Genomic DNA, 14,885 nt, shown 5'->3' on the forward strand with positions numbered 1-14,885 from the left:
GCAGTGCTGATTGTGACCAGCTTATAGGCCAAAAGCCAAAAAAAAAAAAAAAAAAAAGGGAAACTCATTCCAGTCTGCCTCTTTTCTTGCAAGTATCAGCTCTTCTCCAGAACCTGTCTACTGTGTTCAATCTCCAGGGCTTTGAGGTAGTTTTTTACTAAGTCTATCTGGAAAAAGTCCAGCCATTGTTAACATAATGAGAACAGTTTCCACGACATCAATATAACCTGGCAGCCAAGGATCATGGTCTGGAATGCACATGCATGAACAATGACAACTTCACTGTACTAGTCAGTAGGGGTGGAAGATGCTGTTGTTGGAGCATGTGTACTGTGTGGCTGCCACATACAAAATGAGCAAGTAGAACAACAGATCTGCATCAAATTTTGCATTAAGCTTGAATATCCTCCATGGAAACTATCCAGATGATTCATAGGGCCACAGCTATGGGCAACTGGTGATTGGCAGCTTCATCACGACAACACGCTCGCTCATGCATTACATTTCGTGCAGAGTTTTTTAGAGAAACATCACGTCAGCCAGCCAGTGACTCAGCCACACTACAGCCGAGAGTTGGTACCTTGTGATTTCTGGCTTTTCCCAAAACTAAAATCACCTTTGAAAGGGAGGAGATTTCAGACTGTCAGTGAGATTTTGGAAGAAAATACATTGGGGCAGCTGATGGCAACTGGGAGAACTGTATGAGGTCCCGAGGTGCCTGCTTTGAAGGGGACTGAGGTGTCATTGTCCTGTGTGTAATGTTTCTTGTATCTTATATTTTGTATATTCTTCAGTGTCTCTATTTTACATAGCACATGGCTGGATACTTCCTGGACAGGTCTCATCTAATTTGTCTAGAGTTTATAGTTGTTATCTGTGAAAGGGTCCATTGGGCAGAGAAGCTTACTTGGCTGTACAGAAGAAGGACCTCTCCAATAGGATTTTGAGATATCTGTCTTTCATAAATACTGACACTTTCTCAAAAGTTATTTTTTTCGAGCCATAGAAATATTTATATATTGGAGAACCAACATAAATGGTTCTTTTCCTTACCATTTATTGTTCCATACTTACATGTTTTCTCTTTACCATTCGTCCAGTGAGGTACACTCTTAAAATGACAGAAATTTTAAGAAAAATTTATGAACTTTTAAGTTTGAGATTTACTTTTTTGCTTCCATTCCCCTTGACTGCATTGTGAACACTGCCTCCACTTACTACTACCAAAAATTTTTTTCATATTTAAAAAAAATAATATGGTGAGTAGAGCAATGTGTTTTATTAGTTTAAAAACCAGGAGTGGGAGGAGTCTTATGAAAATAAAGACCTGAGCTAAATCAGTATACTTTTTGTGTATTTATAGACCACCTTCTTACTAACATACAACTAAGAAGAGTAAAACAAATATTACTTCATTCCTTTGTGTATTTAGGGAAAGAAAGAATGAAAATTCCTGCATTTACATCTAAATCAAAGCCTTGTTGAACAATAGTTCTATTCCTCCAGTTAACCCTCTTTTTTTTTTCCTGTGGTTTACTTTCCATCAGAATAGGCAACTTACGTTTCCATATTGCGTTCTTCTCAGGAGTTATCATCTTATTTTCTTCCCAGTCAGATAATTCCAGAGTTTCAGACAGGTGAAAAGCAATTTGTCCTGTTACAAAGACTGGGAGCTTCTGACAGATATCCTAAGGTTAGAGAATGTTGTAATTCTTTACCCATGGTTAGTGAGTGGTGAAGAGTTCTCTGTTGTGAGTTCCTTATTATAAGATTAGTAGCAACTGCACATTCCAAAACAAGCCAGAAAGTTAATGGTCCTTCACAGTTAATCTTTGAAAATGTCTCAATAGTCATTTTTGTCCATGGGACAAAGACTTATTTGTTGTTAATCTACCCTGTAGGATTTCATTACAGTCTGGCACAGTGTTTATGTTTATGCAGATTGCAGCAGTTTTCTGCCTCCCACTTTGCCCAGAATCTTCTTCATTTTACTTTCCGGAAGTTTTAAGAAACAAAAAAATAAAGAAAAGATTTTAGTTTTCTTCCCTAATTGTAACTTTCTGCTTTCTTTATTAACCCTCAACCTTTGGGTCTGCCTTGAAGAAATCAGTTTGAAGTTCTCAGTAAATGACAGCTGACCATTATTTCCGTGCCAGTATTCAAGGTTATTTGTTAGTTCTTAACTACATGTAAAACTTTTTTTTCCCAAGAAACTTTATGTTATTCTACCTAGTCGGCATATTTTTAGTCATTATTGATAACTGATGCAAAATGGAAAACAGTGATATGATTGCATTATATATCATTCTCAAAACACTGACCTGAGATGATTATTCTGCAGTCCCTACCTTCAGAGAGATTACCTGGTAGGGTTTGATAATTTAGACACAGTAACAGAGGAGGTAAAATTTATATTTCAAATTTATAATACCAGAATCCTGATTCCAGTGTCATATAACTTAATACTTTTTAATCATAGTTTGTAAAATGTTCAAAAAGACATGAGCTTTTAGCTTTCTCATATATAATACCACTTTCCAACATACTTTACCTTTCCCCATCATACATACAAGAGGACCTATACCAGTACTCTTGTTATATATTTCACTAAAGAAAATAACTTCATCTATAAATTAATAGCTATCCTTTTGGGGACAAGGGATAGGGAGACAGAACTGAGGCAAGATGTGTTAGTAGATTACTTATTGCACTTTGAGGTCATAAATCATCCCCTGTAGATGCCAACTATTTTGATTAACATCTTAAAATTTACTTCGTATGTGTCAGTGTTCCTCCATTAACTATCACATAATCATCATCGTCATCATTATCTACTAATAACAATAACATATAGTATTGAGCACATTTTATGTGCAAGGTACTATGCTAATTCCTTTATTCACTTCAATCATTACAATAACGTAGGGAGATAAGTGGCATACTATTGTTATGATTACATAGGCTGCTTAGTTTAGATATGTACAGAGTATCATACTGTGTGCATTACAGTTGATCCATAAATCCAAGATCCATACTTTATCTTGTGTTCCAGGGGGAGCTCAGTCTGTGGCTTTCAGTAGCGCATTGTGCCTTAACTGCCTATTTCCAAAATACAATAAATATTAATGTCTTTTTTTAGCGTTATCTACACTGTGCTCTTCAAATTTAATCCTTGTAACAATTCTAAAAGGGAGATATGGCTAAAGAGGTGGAATCCAAGCTTGGAAAAATTTTTTTGAACACCACATCATATAGGCCATATAACACAAGTCTCACTTTAAAGCCTTCTTTTAACCACAGTGTTCATTTCTTTGTCCTACTACTTCTTTCCCTCTACTTTCTCATAGATGTATGATGAGAAGGTATGAATTACAAATAATACTATTTCTGTGTAAAGGTGCTAGATAAAGTCCTTTTTTTCTTTAATTTGAGAGAGATGGGGATATGTTAACTAATTTTTAGAACATTTACAAATACATCTAGCCTCATTCCTTAGTCATAACACATGTCTGCTCTGTATTATTGCATAAATTACGTATGTAAGCACTATTTATACATTACATATATAAAATTTGTTTGAGACATTTTATATTTTGAGGAGGTAAGAGTCATTTAACAAGGAAAAAACTGTGGTTAATACTCAGTTTCATATTAGAGATACAACTCCTAAATTAGGATCATACTGATCCTGTACTGATACTGTTCACTTCATGTAAAATGTTGCTCAGTAAATTCACTTGCCACTTTTAGGGTCTAAGTTTGTTTCAAAAGCTATATATTAAAAAGAAATCATCAGTCATTTTTCTGCTTTTGTTGACATTAATATTTTATATAATATAATAAGAAAGACTATATGCTCTGAAACTAACAGAGGTAGGATTCTGATAACTTACTACATTATATTTGCTTCTTGTATTTTCCAGTTACTGTGATGAAACATGCTTATGTAATATTTTAAATTTAAATGTAATTATATATTACATAGCTACTTTAAAATTCAGGGGTTGGCCTGACAAATATATAGAGTTGCTTATATGGATAAACCAATAATGTCACATAAGCCAACATATCCAAAATTTTGAAATTTGGAACTTCTTTATATGTTATCAAAAACCTAGTGCTTCTACGGATGTATGGAAGTGAAACCTAATGCCATTAAAATAATTCACATTTGAGTATTATTAACATATTTAAAAGATGTTTCTGAACTCAGATTGTTGATTTGTATCTGCAAAGATATTAAAATAGGTCATTGAAATCTATACTGCCTTATTTTATCTCATATACCCTGAGTTTTGCCATTCACTTCTGTAAAGAGATGACATGTATAACAATGAGTTGTGTGCTACTATAATTTGCCTTTTTTCTTTGTTATATAACATGTATAGGTAAACAAAGATTTAAATCCCAATTTTTTTTTCTTAAAATGAAAATGTCTATTTATTCAAAATACCAGTGAAGTGATGTCTTATAGGAATGTATTAAAAGTTATTGCAGTCATTTTTTGGAGCACTATGTTGGTCTCCATATTTATTGCTTATATGGTCTATCTTTATATCAATGTGTCTAGTATATTCTTTTGTGTAGTACAACGTAATTGCATAAAAATAGAATTTATGTGGGAGGAACAGACTAACTCTTGAGTTACCTTGGATATGGCTTTGAATCACCAGGTTTGTTAGGCCTTAATCACTAAATGTATGAAAAACATAAACAGAGTATTTATACTTCCAAAAAATATATAGATAAACAGAAATAATTAATTCATTTAATAAATAATAGTACTTATTCTGTGGCCCACACTATTGTAGGCATCACTAAGGCTACAGCAATATGTGAGACAAAGATTCTGCCTTTTGTAAGCCGTGTTATAAATAATGAACATCTGGGAAAGGCAGTTAAAATACCATGAGAGCCCTGGCTGGTATGGCTAAGTTGGTTTGAGCGTTGTCCCGTAAACTGAAAGGTCGAAAGTTGGATTCCCAGTCAGGGCATGTGCCTAGGGCGTGGGTTTAGTCCCTGGTTGGGGAAATTGATCATTGTTTCTTTCTCAAATGATATTTCTCTCCCTCTGTCTCTCCCTCTCTAAGGATGTCTGTAGGTGAGGATAAAAAACAAAAACAAAATACCATGAGATACTTCTTCCCACTATGATGGTGTAACCAGTACTGGACTTGCCCTCTCACTAGAAACAACTATTTTCAGAGACAGGACAATTGACAGCATGGTGATGTGATCCCTTAAAGAAAGGATAGGAGAGGAAACTAGGTGAACCCTGGCTTTTTGCCCCAAGGTATTTTCCTAATGATTGAGAACTCAGAGAACGATAGTCTTGTTGAACTGAGGAAAGAGAGATCAGAAATTGAAGAAACCAAGGCAACTGGAATTAACAGAGTACTGAAGAATAGAGAGCTAAGCAGAAACAGAACTACAAAATTCTGCATAGGGGTCCTTTTGAGTCTTAATACTGAGTTGCACATAGGTGGGGTGAGACTCCATGAGGCTAGAGGAAATATAAATACCAGGGAGTTCTAACATGAACAGTTCCTAGAGTTCCCACAGGAATTGGAGGTATTTTTTATTCTGACTGGACAGATTGTAGAGGTCTTATTAAAAGCATTAGGAGCATTCAGTAGAGATCCAAGAAAGGACACACTTTGGTAGCAGGGCTAAACTAGCCTTAGAGTTAAAAAGTTACCCCACACCTGCCTAAACAAAGCTTTAAAAAGGCTCAAAAGGATCAGACTGATCTGCTAGTGACTTAATGCCTTTTAGGGTCAGAAAACAGCTGCTTAGCCTTCCTGGTGAAAGTCAAGAGTAAAAAGGATGTTGACATCTTTCGTTAATGCATCCATCAAATATTGCTGAATGTGGAGGTGCTTGGATACAGCTAAAGTGTCTTTTCTAACGTTTCATTTTTAACTAAACTATGTCCTTATTAGCATATTTTCTGGACATTTTTATGGAAAATAATCTAGTCATTAAAGCTGGAAATTAAATTATTATAGTCTGATTATTATAATGGTGATTTTTTAATAAAGTTTGTTTTATGAAAGTCTAAGTCAGGATATTTATAGTGCGTTTAACATCTGTGTTATACATGAGTGCTATTTATGAATTTGTGTGTCATCCTCACGCAGAATCTTCTGTCGTTCCATTTTTAGTATATGTGCTGCCAAAGTGAACACCATGAGTGCTTTTTAAAACATTTGTTGTATTAAAGCTCTATTTGTAATGCCTGTTTGTGCTTTGTTTTTTCTACTATATACTGTTGATTTAGCAAATAATTATTAACCAGCTACCATATGTAAGGCATTATTCTAGGCACTGTAATCTAAAGCATTATATTTGTTCTTATTTACAGCTATAATTAACCAGTAAAGCAAATAAGATGTATCATATTTGAATGAAAAAGTAGATTTAAGCTGATCCTAATTTTTGATGATATATTTTCAGTTCATTTGAAAGAAAGAAGGCTAAATTTATATAGAAATTACTGCTTCAATCCATTAGTTCTCCTTCTCATTCTTAACGAATTTCCAAGCTATGTATTTTACAGAATATGGCAAAGAATACTATGCATTCACCAAAACCTATTCTCCTTTCCTTCTGGGAGTACAGATAAACTATATATCCTAGTACTCTTTGCAGATAAGTGTGTCATATTACTGAATTTTGAATAATATGAGTAAAAAATAATGTATACCAATTCCAGACTAGGCCATACAGACTTCTCATATGCAATTCCTCCTTTTTCACCCTAGCCTCTGGCTTGATTCAGAGAAACCACCAGAGAACTCTGAGACTCTAAGATAAGGAGCATCCTACTGAACACTCATACTGAGTGAAAACTCTCATCTATTATATTAAGCCACTGAGATCATAGGGTTGTTTGTTTTAGCTCTTGGCCTACCCTAATACAAGGAGGGAACATGATTGTACTGTAACAGTAGTGATGTTTATGGGAGAGTACCATAATTTTTACAAATACTTAAGTCTAAAAGTGAGCTTGAGAGACTTCAGTTTTTCTTGACAAGTTTGTATATACATCAGTTCGTTCAGATGAAAACGCTGCTCTTTTCCTTTTGGGTCTGGTGCTAGCTCTTGTTCTGCCTGGACTATTAGAACAGCTGCTTTAATCTATGTATTCCCACACCTCTGTCCCTATCTCCCTTTCAGCCTGCATCTTTCCTTCTGTCTCCCTGAAATGAAATACTTTATCTTCTTTTTTTTCCATCTTATCTGTCTTTCCTTTTCTCTTTCCTCTTTTTTCCAAACCTCTTCTTTTTATGCCAAGTTTGGTGACTGAGCTTGATGAGACACTTCGTGTATTTTGAGGGGTGGTAGCGCAATTTAGAAACTGTGAGCATTAGAACCCACTAATCTTCCATTTGTATCTAAGAACGACCTCATGATTTATTCTCGTCTTGACAAACTAATTAAAACTTTCCTATATTCACATACTAATCTGAGGATGCCACAATATAACCCGGGATGTAGGTTCTTCAGAGATTGTGTTCTGTATATATTGCGGAATCACTCTGCGCTTTCCCTTTCACCACTTTGACTTTTGACTGTGCAGTCAGTGACTATTATAAGTATGTAGAACTGGATTGGCTCTCCTGAAAAGATGGCAAAAAATTTAAGAGGAGACTGCTCTGATTATGTAGTCGAATGACTAGATTACTCAAATAACCATGTCTGTTTATATGTCTTTTTTAAACTCATTTTGTACTCTCCATTTCACCTATCTCCTGATTCTCTTTAATGCCTAGCCAATATCCCAGTTATGACTATAATAGATTGTTCTTATCTCAAAATATTTTATCGGCTCTATCACCTCATACTGGATACCAATTTAAATGCAGCTGCCTAAATAATTTGCTCAAAACTCTACACAGAATGGACAGGATGCAGAGAATTAAATTAAAATTTACCCTAGTGAGCTATAGCTTGGTGCATAGCACTGTTTCTTAAATTTCATTCATTGGCATAACATCTTCATGATTTTTATCATACTTTCTCATAACCATATTTTTTACCTCATATTTTCTTTAACTTTTGTTTTTATCTTAATAAATTTACTTTACAAGAAACTTTATGTGCTGTATTACTAGTCACACTGGAAAATCATCATCACATGCTATAAGATGAATTAGAACATTAATTCTAGCTAAGTACTTTGCCTTCAAATGGCTGTGAAGCTAAACTCTTTTTGTGAAAAAGGAGGCCTAACTATTGGCACCACATTAAAATTTTCTTCTTGACATACTCAGAAGAATTGACAGATGATTGAAAAGGAAATAACATTGTAGCTCTTTCATTAGTCAAAATAGAATAGTCTATGCTATCATAATAAACAACCTTAAAAATCTCAGTGGCCTAATACAACAAAGATCTATTTCTAGTTCACCCAGCAAACTTGGGCTACTCTCCAGGACAGCGGTCCTTTATGTCCTTTATAATACAGCAATACAAGTTGCTTCATTTTGTATCTACCACTTCAACATGAGACCTCTGTGATTTTCGTGACAGAGAGACAGACTGTAGAATCATTCAGAGGCTATGTCACCTCTGCTCTTATTTCATAAGCCGAAATTAATCACATAGTTTTTTCTAAACCTCACAGGGCAAGTATAGTCACCCCTCTACTTAGAAAGGAATGGAGGCCAGCATATTGATAGGTACTAGTAAATTCTACCATACTGTGTAATTCAGTGCTACTTACTGCCATTTTTATAGATCATTTTCTTCCTAAAATGAGTCCTACACCTTGAAGAACTGTATTGTAAATGAAACAATATATCATATTCTAAATGAAAAGACCTGAATATGAGTCTGTAATCTACCACTTAAATACTGTGTTCTTGGGCAAGAGATCTTGTGATTCTATTTTCCCCTCTGCAAAATGGGGTTTAATGTGTTCCTCATAGAAAAATTATGAATAATTTTAAAAACTATTTTTATTATTTTTATAAAAAGAATTTAAAATAATTTTTAAAATGGTAATATCACTGTTCTTATCATCCTTCATGGTGTTGGTACTGTTATTAACCCTCAAATAACTGATAAGGAAAGTTAGGCACAGAAAGGTTCTCACAACTACGGAAAAGTAGGAGAGATGGGAATCTAAGTTAGGCTTGCTAGTTTCAGAACCCAGACCCTTAATTCCTAAGCTAAATAACCCCTCACTATTATGTTATACCACTTTTCCATACTATGTCTTGAAAACAATTGCTTACTTTGTTTTACGTGGTCGTAGCTCACCCTGGTCCATGTCTTAATAAATTCATAGATGAGCTATATTACCATATCCAAGCATCGTGCTAAGTATTTACATGCTTGGACTTATAAGCCTTATAACAATCCATTGACTTTGTGAGAAAACTAAGACTCAGTGAGGCTTAGTTTACAACTCATTTTCTTGATACTAATAAGTAGTAGAGCCAAGATCTAAATCTTTGAAATATGACTAAGCTGGTACTCTGAACCAATGTTTATCTTTCCTCTCAACCTCTGCCATATTCCCATCAAGTCTCTTGCAGCATAAAAATCATGTTCTCAACATTAGTTCAGAGTACTTCTCAGAGCAGTAGTTTCCTATTATCTCTTATATCACAGTAAAATCCCTGGTTTGGTTTTAGATTCCTCCTACCCATTTCATTTCAGCCACTTAATTTTTCTTTTCTTTTTTTCTTGGTTTTTTTTTTTTTTCAGTAAACAGTTTTGACCTAGAATTCTCTTACCTGCCTGAATCATCTTATATACCAATTTTTTACAATGAAGTACATTAAAATTCTAGGCTTCCAAGCAAAATATTGTGTCATCTTCCAAGATGACCTTTTATGTTCTCCACCAACCAGTATTTAAGGCTACTGGACAATCTGTCACACATGTGATTATACCACCTTTGTTTGATTGACTTATAGATAATATTTCTATAACTTTGATCAGAGCAACATTGTAAGCTACCTTATAAAATAATTCAAATTTGTTCTTGGACATGTATAGCACGCATGGATAAAGGAGAGATGAAGGTGGAAAAAATAATTAAATGTCTGCTTTGAGCTAAAGATAACTTCATTTGGAATTCTCTGAGAAGAGAAAATAGAGATGTCTACAAGGCATTGAATTCACAGATCTTTACAATCCTGATTTTCCTCCTTGACTCCATCTCATAATTCTTGTACATTACTCAGATCTCCCTCAATTTCTCCTTTCATCCTTCAATTTCTTTCTTACATATCTACCCTAAGTTGCTAATTTCTGTTTGTCTACTAGCCCCAAATTTTATTATGAAAATTGTTAAGATTTTCAGATACATAGAGTCCCTTGAGCAAGGACCAGTGCCATCTTTGTCAGAACTCAGCAGGTAAAATTGTTATTCTGTTGCCATGACAATGTATTAATAAAATTCTGGAGATCTAAGAGCTTTCAGAATTAAATGATAATTTCTCCTTACTAAACAATATTGGATAAATAAATTGTTTCATTATTTTTTAATTGGTGAGAGTATGATGAAAGAGATCTAATATTGGCTGTTAGTAGCCTGCAGATATGCATATAAATTACTTGAGATCTTCATTTGTGATCATGATTTTTAAAAAATATGCTCAAGTATTACACTCTTACAGGTGAAAGTTCTGCTATTTCAAAGCTTGCTTTTGGCAGAAAACCATACTGTTAGCAACCTTAGCCTTTGTTGCCATGGAGATAGTAACTGGCTTTATTTTGTTTTTGTTTTTTTCTTAACAGTAGCTTAAAATATTCATACACACCCTAGGAGGATTTAAAGTGTGACTTAGCCGTCTGTAGGTTTTGAGTACTGGCACATTTCAAAAGTAGTTTTAAAACTTTATTTTTATCCTCAAAATAAAATAGAGAAGAATCCTGGCCATTATAATGACAAAGCTTTATATTACTTTTTACAGGGCCTTTTAGGAATAACTTAGAATCCCTTGTGGATCAGTAATGGATGAGAATTTTGAAGAACATGCAGAAACTTTTGAAAAAAGTAATGTGATCTTGAGCACTTTATGTTTTGGACACCGATAGTTATGACACTAATATGTAATACATACAAATGAATTTCAGATTCAACTGATATTTTGATAGTATGCTAAACATTTTCACCCTATTATAATTTATTTAATAGAACTCAGTTTGAAAGTACCAAAGCAATCTTCTTCATATTTTTAACTTTTAATATATTAACTATTTAAATGTATATCAATAGTGTCTTAACATTTACCCCTAAAAAGCAGTAAATAAAATTTATACGAGCTTTCAATAATTAAAGCTTTCAATTTGTAAGTTATATTTTCTATTTCATTCCTTATAAGAATGAATGGATTCCATGGCATGGAATATTACTGTTACATAGACCACATGATTATATTTATAACTAAATTATATCTGTTTAGCATCCATTGTCAAACTGGCATGGCCTAGTTAATATCTTAGTCTACTAGAAGTTGTGACTTGTTAATGTCAATAGCTGAACAGTCAGGTGACTGATTTCCTTGTTAAGTGACTTAGATCAATCCTACTTAGGGTATTTATCACAACTGAGTATTATGATAGTTATTTCTGGATAAAGAAAACCTTTGATTACAATTATTGTAAACAAAATCCTAAAACTTAGTTCGATATTTTCCTCAGTTAATACCTGTATTTAGTGACAGACAAAATAAGAAAGCTCTTTGTTTTATAAAGAGAGAAAATAGCTAAAGATTATAGACAGTTACAACTTCTGCTTATAGTTTTGAATATTAGATTTTAGCTTTTCTAGTTTGCAGTGACTTTTTAGCAAGACCCATCTCCTCTATGAAGAATGCAATTTTTTTTCTGGCACAAAAAATAGGGTAACCTGATCTGAGTCTGACAGAGTGTGTCGTTCATTTAAGTGCTTCCATCTGTTGCCTGCTGTTCCCCTTACTCATGACCCCTCTGTGTTTCTCTTTCCCTTCTCTTTCCCTCTGTTTCTTTTTCCTTTTTCTTTCTTTCTTCCTTTCTGTTCTCCCTCCCCTTTTTTCCTCTCCTTCTGTCTCTTTTTTTTGTCCTTAGCCCCTCTGAGGAAGGCAAAATTTGTTGAGAGCCCACGAATTCCAGAATCCGAGCTTGGCTCACCAACCCTCACTTCAGCTCAGAAACTGGACGTGGATACATACTGCCCTGGTAAGCATGCATGCAAAGTGTCTGCTTTGAAAGAGGGAGGTTTGGATCAGGCCCATCCAACAGAGCAGTGTTTTGCACGTATACTATTTATAAAATCATATCCATTACCTCTTACGCAACTGATTGCATATTTTCCTTATTACAACATAGTTTTTACTGAACCTCCTTTCTCCTTTCAAATATTGACATTAATGAGAGTAAGTATTTAAAAAGTTTAAAAGTAATTTTCAAAAGAATTAAAATAATTTTGGTAGACAAATGGTTTTCAGGGTGATTTTCATGATTTGAGATACTTGAAGAAATTTTGCTTTGGCCATATCCAAACAAGAATGTTAAAAATCTGAATAAAAATGATCATTCAACACTAGCCCTCTACATGTGACCTCTTTTGCCTAATCCCAGTTGCATTTTTGGACAGTCATAGAAAGTAGTTGTGATGTAGGAAATATTATAGGTTCCTGATTTGGGTTCCTAGACAATCACTTTCAGAAATATCTCTTCTCATGAATGGCCTGTAAGCACATGTGGAGTTCGCTAAAACCCTTCTTGTGTGGGAGCCAAACTGAGACAGAGTCATTATCAATGCTTAGATTCTTCCAAACTTAGATGAGTTGCCTGGCAACATCCCTTAGATTCACTCTACAGTAAGCCTATAGAGCTGTGTTCATGGCTCTGGTTGAGTATACAGATCAGAGCTTTAGTAGAGGACCTTAGAAGACTTGGTTTTAGGTCTTTTGTTTATTCCTGCTCATTAAAATTGAAGTTAAACCACAGTGAATGCAACTGCTACATATTTACAGTGTTAGCGGTACACAGAATAAAATGATTTCTAGTTCCTACGGAAGATACCAGTAGCTTTCATCTAAAATGTCAGGATAGTATACCTCTGAACCCAGAAAAGACAGGTTTAAAAAAATAAAGAAAATAGGCAAAAGCTTGGGCCAAACCCAACCAGAGACATTTGATTTTGTGAATCAGTTTTGAATATTAAAAGACTTGGGGATTTCATTTTCAGGGTACAGAACCCTGGGCTTCATTCACTGTTGTAGGTGAATATTGATTTTTAAGTCAATCACGGTAGTTATATATTAGAGATCAGCTTTTCATTTTCTAAAAGGAACAAAATGGTACTGTAGGACATTTTTGGAAGACTCTTTCATGTTTTGAGGTATTGTCATACTTTTTGGTATGACAGTGGAACATTGTGCTTTGCATTTGTTCACACAAATTTTAGTGTAACAAAGTAAAATAAATGCACTAATTTCCTATTCCAGCATTGAGTTTTGGAAAAGAACCCCTGTCAGAGGCTTTTTCTTTTCCAAATTTGTAAATCAGAATGATTTTTAAGGAAGCTAATCTTTTATTTACTGATTGCCCCTCTGGCATCCTTAATCTAATCTAGCTATTGTTATTGTCAAGAAGTAAGGTAGCCGTTGTTTGTTGGACTACCTCTGCTGAATCACTATGAAGAATCTTACTCATTTTATTTACATATATTTTCTGCAAGCATGAATTCTTTGCTAAATTGGAATTGAACCAAACTAAACCTCAGTTTAGATTTTCAGAAAGCCAGGAAGAAGCTAAAACATATTGCCAAAATGTTACTTGCCATGTTCTGCAGGCTATCCTTTTCTTATCTGAAACAGGTTTAAAGTGCAGAAACTTCTTAGTGATTTGCTCTTAAGTTATTATCCACTCTGAAAATAAGTTTCTACTGAGATAAGAATGATAACCTGAGGGTTGAAGCTATTATTTTCTATGAAATACCGAAAATTTACAATAAACAAATGAATTCGTAAAGCAAACAAGTAACAATTCATTCTTTCTGAATTTCTCTTAGAAAGGGATATACTAATGGAACAGTGGCCATAACCACATTTTATTGTATATTCATACATAATAACGCAGTTAAAGCTAGTATTCTGATATCTTCTTGTCCACCTGCTTTATTCATTATCACATGCAAATTTAGGAAAACAATATATTTCACAAAGGTTAGAGCAGTGGTTCTCAAATTTTAGCATGCTTCGGAATTACCTTGTTCAAATGCAGATTGCTGGGCCCATTCCCAGAATTTCTGATTCAGTAAATCTTGGGTGGGTTGGGAATTTGCTTTTCTAACAAAATCCCAGATGATGCTAACGCTGCTGGTTGGGTTTGCACACTTGGAGAACCAGCTGGGTTACAGGGCTGCTGCTGGCTGCTTACCACATTGTCCACTGCTTGCCCATTGAACAGTGCTGGAAGTCTGTAGGGTTCATTTTGATATTGACCTCTGAGGAGTAATTGGGGACGTTGTTTCTGTATTATCTCAATTTAAAACTTTTTATGCCTGTATTCAAGGTTGGAAGAATAAAGATTTTTTGTCTGAGTAATGAACGTATCTTTTTCTTCGTTTATCTTTTTGTACCTGGTATCTGTGTACCGATGTTTAGTTTTCAGGGTTGTCCTAGACATCCCAGAAACTTTTTACATGTTCTGCATGAAAAAAGAAATTGTGTATCAAACCAGAGCAAGTCATTGATATGTAGTCTGTAAAGTCTAGGGAAAGCTGCATTGGGATATAACTGTGGATCTAGAATATTTGTCTAGTAAATGGAGAAATTTAGTGTATATAACATTAGATTCTATAAATACCTAATTTAAGTTTTACCTTTCCTTAAATCAGATTTGTTGTATGCAGAAAATATGAAATAAATATGTATTTA

The 14,885-nt window shown here is 34.3% G+C and overlaps 1 protein-coding gene across 1 annotated transcript in view; it reads left to right on the forward strand.

Moving 5' to 3' along the window:
* The window catches only part of TANC2 (tetratricopeptide repeat, ankyrin repeat and coiled-coil containing 2), a 288,620-nt gene that overhangs the window by 128,502 nt on the left and 145,233 nt on the right, over positions 1-14,885 (forward strand). The window contains exon 5 of the mRNA XM_054574907.1: positions 12,067-12,177. Coding sequence (XP_054430882.1) covers positions 12,067-12,177 — 111 coding nt within the window. The remainder of the gene's footprint in view (positions 1-12,066; positions 12,178-14,885) is intronic.

Source organism: Pteronotus mesoamericanus, unplaced genomic scaffold, assembly GCF_021234165.1.
Source record: "Pteronotus mesoamericanus isolate MK-2021 breed Mesoamerican mustached bat unplaced genomic scaffold, CSHL_Meso_final contig_269, whole genome shotgun sequence".
In the NCBI taxonomy this organism is placed as follows: domain Eukaryota; kingdom Metazoa; phylum Chordata; class Mammalia; order Chiroptera; family Mormoopidae; genus Pteronotus; species Pteronotus mesoamericanus.